Here is a 3,126-nt window from a genome sequence, read left to right on the forward strand (position 1 = left end):
TTTTACCCACCCACCCACCAACCCACACACACATAAACTCACTCACACACAAACTACATGGTTCTGGGTATGTTAGTGGTGGTTCTCATAGTTGCTCAGTTTGGCAGGAAGAACAACAATGCAGCACAAAACACGATTCAAATCGTAATGCAACCCTATGCTCACTGAGCGTGCGATTCATCATTCTTACTGCGCACAAGTTGGTGAAGCCATATGTATATGACCACCTGATACGTAAAATAAGGTGCGAATTACCAGGAGGCCTATATAATACTATTTTGAGTGGTTTGTATATGGCCCTTGTATACATGTACAGTAGCTGACTCCAAACCCAGAGCAAATTGTCACGAGGTTCCAAACCTACCAAGGAAGATAAATGCTGTTGTGATGCGTATTGTGAGCTCGTTGTTATTTTCATTCCGTACATTAGGTGACTCGGAATTTAGCACAAATTGTCATGAGGTCCACAATGTGCTGAAGAAGATCAAGGCTGCGGGGGGTGGTTTTGATGCAGACGAGGAAGCAGGCATCGCAAATGTCTCTGCTATTGAGGATACCAGGGGTATGTTTGCTTGTAAATGTATACATGGCAAAAATATGGTAGGCCAGATGTGCGTACAGCGATCTTTACGCTAGACAAAAAAGGACAACTGTCGCCACACGCGATATTTTGTAAAACCAACTCGCAATTTACATCTTGTCTTGTCCCTAATGATTAACTGGCATCCCCGAAATTATTCAAGGCGAGGTACACATATGAGTCTGCAAATCGATCAAAGCATAAACGAGGTGTGGTATATTTGAAATTCAGGATAAGTTCTGGGCTTGTGTGATTTGTTACATACTTGATTTGCATGTGTTGTGATCCATGGTGGGCGCGTATCCATTGACTGAGATATGGACAGTGGGTTTGGCTTAAAAGATATCACATACATATACAAGGTCAATTAGTGCGTAGTCAATACGATTCAATATTTCGACTCGAGCAGCACCAACCATGAGCACACGTAAGTGTGTCCAGTTGCACCTGAAATTGAAATACATACACATCTACACGAGTAAATGTGGTGGAAAGTAGAAACAAGTGCTAGAGTGGGTCGTAGGATACAAGATGCAATGCTCATTGTCCGTTATTTGGTCTCCCTATATGCTTATAGGGTGGACTAACGACGCCCATAAGAACATTCCGGGGTTTAAGATGCTGTTTGACAAGTATCCTGACAAGGTGTGTTCCCTCGTCCGCATACGAATAAACCAATGTATTTATGTTTTTTAAGTTGGGTGGTAGATCGAGTGGAGTTGTTATGTTCCTGATACCCTATTGCATTCTCTCCATGCAATGTTCTAAGAGAGTAGACAATAATCACATTCCACACTGCTTCTATATACATACACTCTCACAGAGGTGCTGACACTGTAATTGTCCAACTCACAATCGTCTCTATAAGAAGGGGTTGCAACCCCATAGTATTTGTTCTGTTGCACAGGCTCTCACGAGTGCTTTTCTAGTGCAAAGGGAGCTCTCAACCAAACCTTTACTGACCTGTCACATATCCGAACATCTACAGAATTGGTACTTCATGGTAGACGATGATACTTACGTATTCACAGACCAACTCGCCGAGTTTGTGGCCAAGCGCGATCATAACAAAGAGATTTTTTATGGCCGATCTATGGTTTGGCCCCGACAACATAAGCCTACGGTGGTCTTCGCACACGGGGGATCAGGTGTGTTATAGTTTATACTAATACATTTTAGTGTGTGATGTAAGGTACACTGCTGATAAGTATGTTCAGAGCAGAGTATATTTAACATAGTGAGTTGTCGCGCACGGGTAGTTAGGGACTTTACATCGTGTTTTAGAATGAGCTGAACTGTGCTATCATGGACGCAATAAAGTTTTTAAAGGCTTCCCGCATCAGGGGATCAGGTATGTTTAGCGTATTAAGCACCATTAATTTTAGCTTTTTAGTTTGAGTGCCTGCTACATAAAGTGACTAGCATGTTGCTGCGGTCTTCATAAACTGGGAATCAGGTGTGATTAACCACATACTTTCACAAGAAACAATGGGTGAAGGTTTTAATCTGTGCCACAAGAAGGCTCATTACTTGGTTATTCACTCTTCTATCTGTGCGCTCAGGGATACTCTTATCACGGGCGGCCATGCTAAAGCTCATCGAAATCGCAGACACGAAGCAGTGCCGACTGAATCGCTAGTATGTCTATAAAAAAATGGCTGCTTGTGTTTCTCTACCTTACATTAGACGAAGCAATCGCACTCAAGCTAACATACATGTAGGCCTATTCAAGAATGAATAGCGAGGCTTTCGTTCCCTTGTTGAGGTTGCATTACCAGTAGGTATGTACGACTATATGAAGGGGATGTAACCAATACTCATCCTATACTTGTCTCACCACATGCTGCGGTAGTCGAGAATTTCGACCACAAATTGAAGCTATTGTTTGATTAACACGAGTAAGATATCTAATTACGAATACTGACACACTGTGCCTGTGGCCCTATGTACTGAGGAACGATGATTACCCATCAACTCACAATCGTACGCGTGAGCTTTTATTGAGACTTACTTTACAGCAAGTACACTATTGGATCTCACACGCACAAATACGAGGACACCTGTCAAGCACGTACACAGGGCAAAGTAAACCTAAATTTACTTATTGTTAATCGTGATACTCCTTTGTAATTCGTCACATAATTCTGATATCCGACAGCGTGCGAGAGTGTCCTTTTGGCGATGCTCGGGTAAGCATGTGCCTGCAGAATGCGAATGTGACCTTCAAAACATACAAGTACTTCAATAGCGTCCCATTACATCCTAAGGACCTTGACAGCATCGGGCGAGGCTGCGACCCCTCCATCACATTTCACAAGTGTGTTTGGAGACTTGAATCAAGAATATTGGATGCTACTTTGCTCGTCAAGTTTAAAAACGCTTCAGTATTGTCTCGTCAAAATTAGGGTTTGCATTGAAGTGTTTTCGACTATATCATCTGTTCGCCACATCCGATTTATTGATGACGGTTTATAAAACGTTGGGCACGGCTCGTTGGCAACGAGTATACCTTTACACACACAACAGAGCCATTAGTGCATGGATTT

General features: G+C 42.6%; 1 protein-coding gene across 1 annotated transcript; it reads left to right on the forward strand.

The window, feature by feature from the left end:
* Nucleotides 1–387: 387 nt before the first annotated feature.
* SARC_13762 (hypothetical protein) lies at nt 388–562 on the forward strand (the record flags this gene model as incomplete). Its single annotated transcript, XM_014292106.1, has 1 exon — nt 388–562. A coding segment is annotated over one exon (175 nt), but the record flags the coding sequence as incomplete, so codon positions are not given.
* Nucleotides 563–3,126: the final 2,564 nt, after the last annotated feature.

This window comes from Sphaeroforma arctica (genome assembly GCF_001186125.1).
Source record: "Sphaeroforma arctica JP610 unplaced genomic scaffold supercont1.3705, whole genome shotgun sequence".
Taxonomy (NCBI): Eukaryota; class Ichthyosporea; order Ichthyophonida; genus Sphaeroforma; species Sphaeroforma arctica.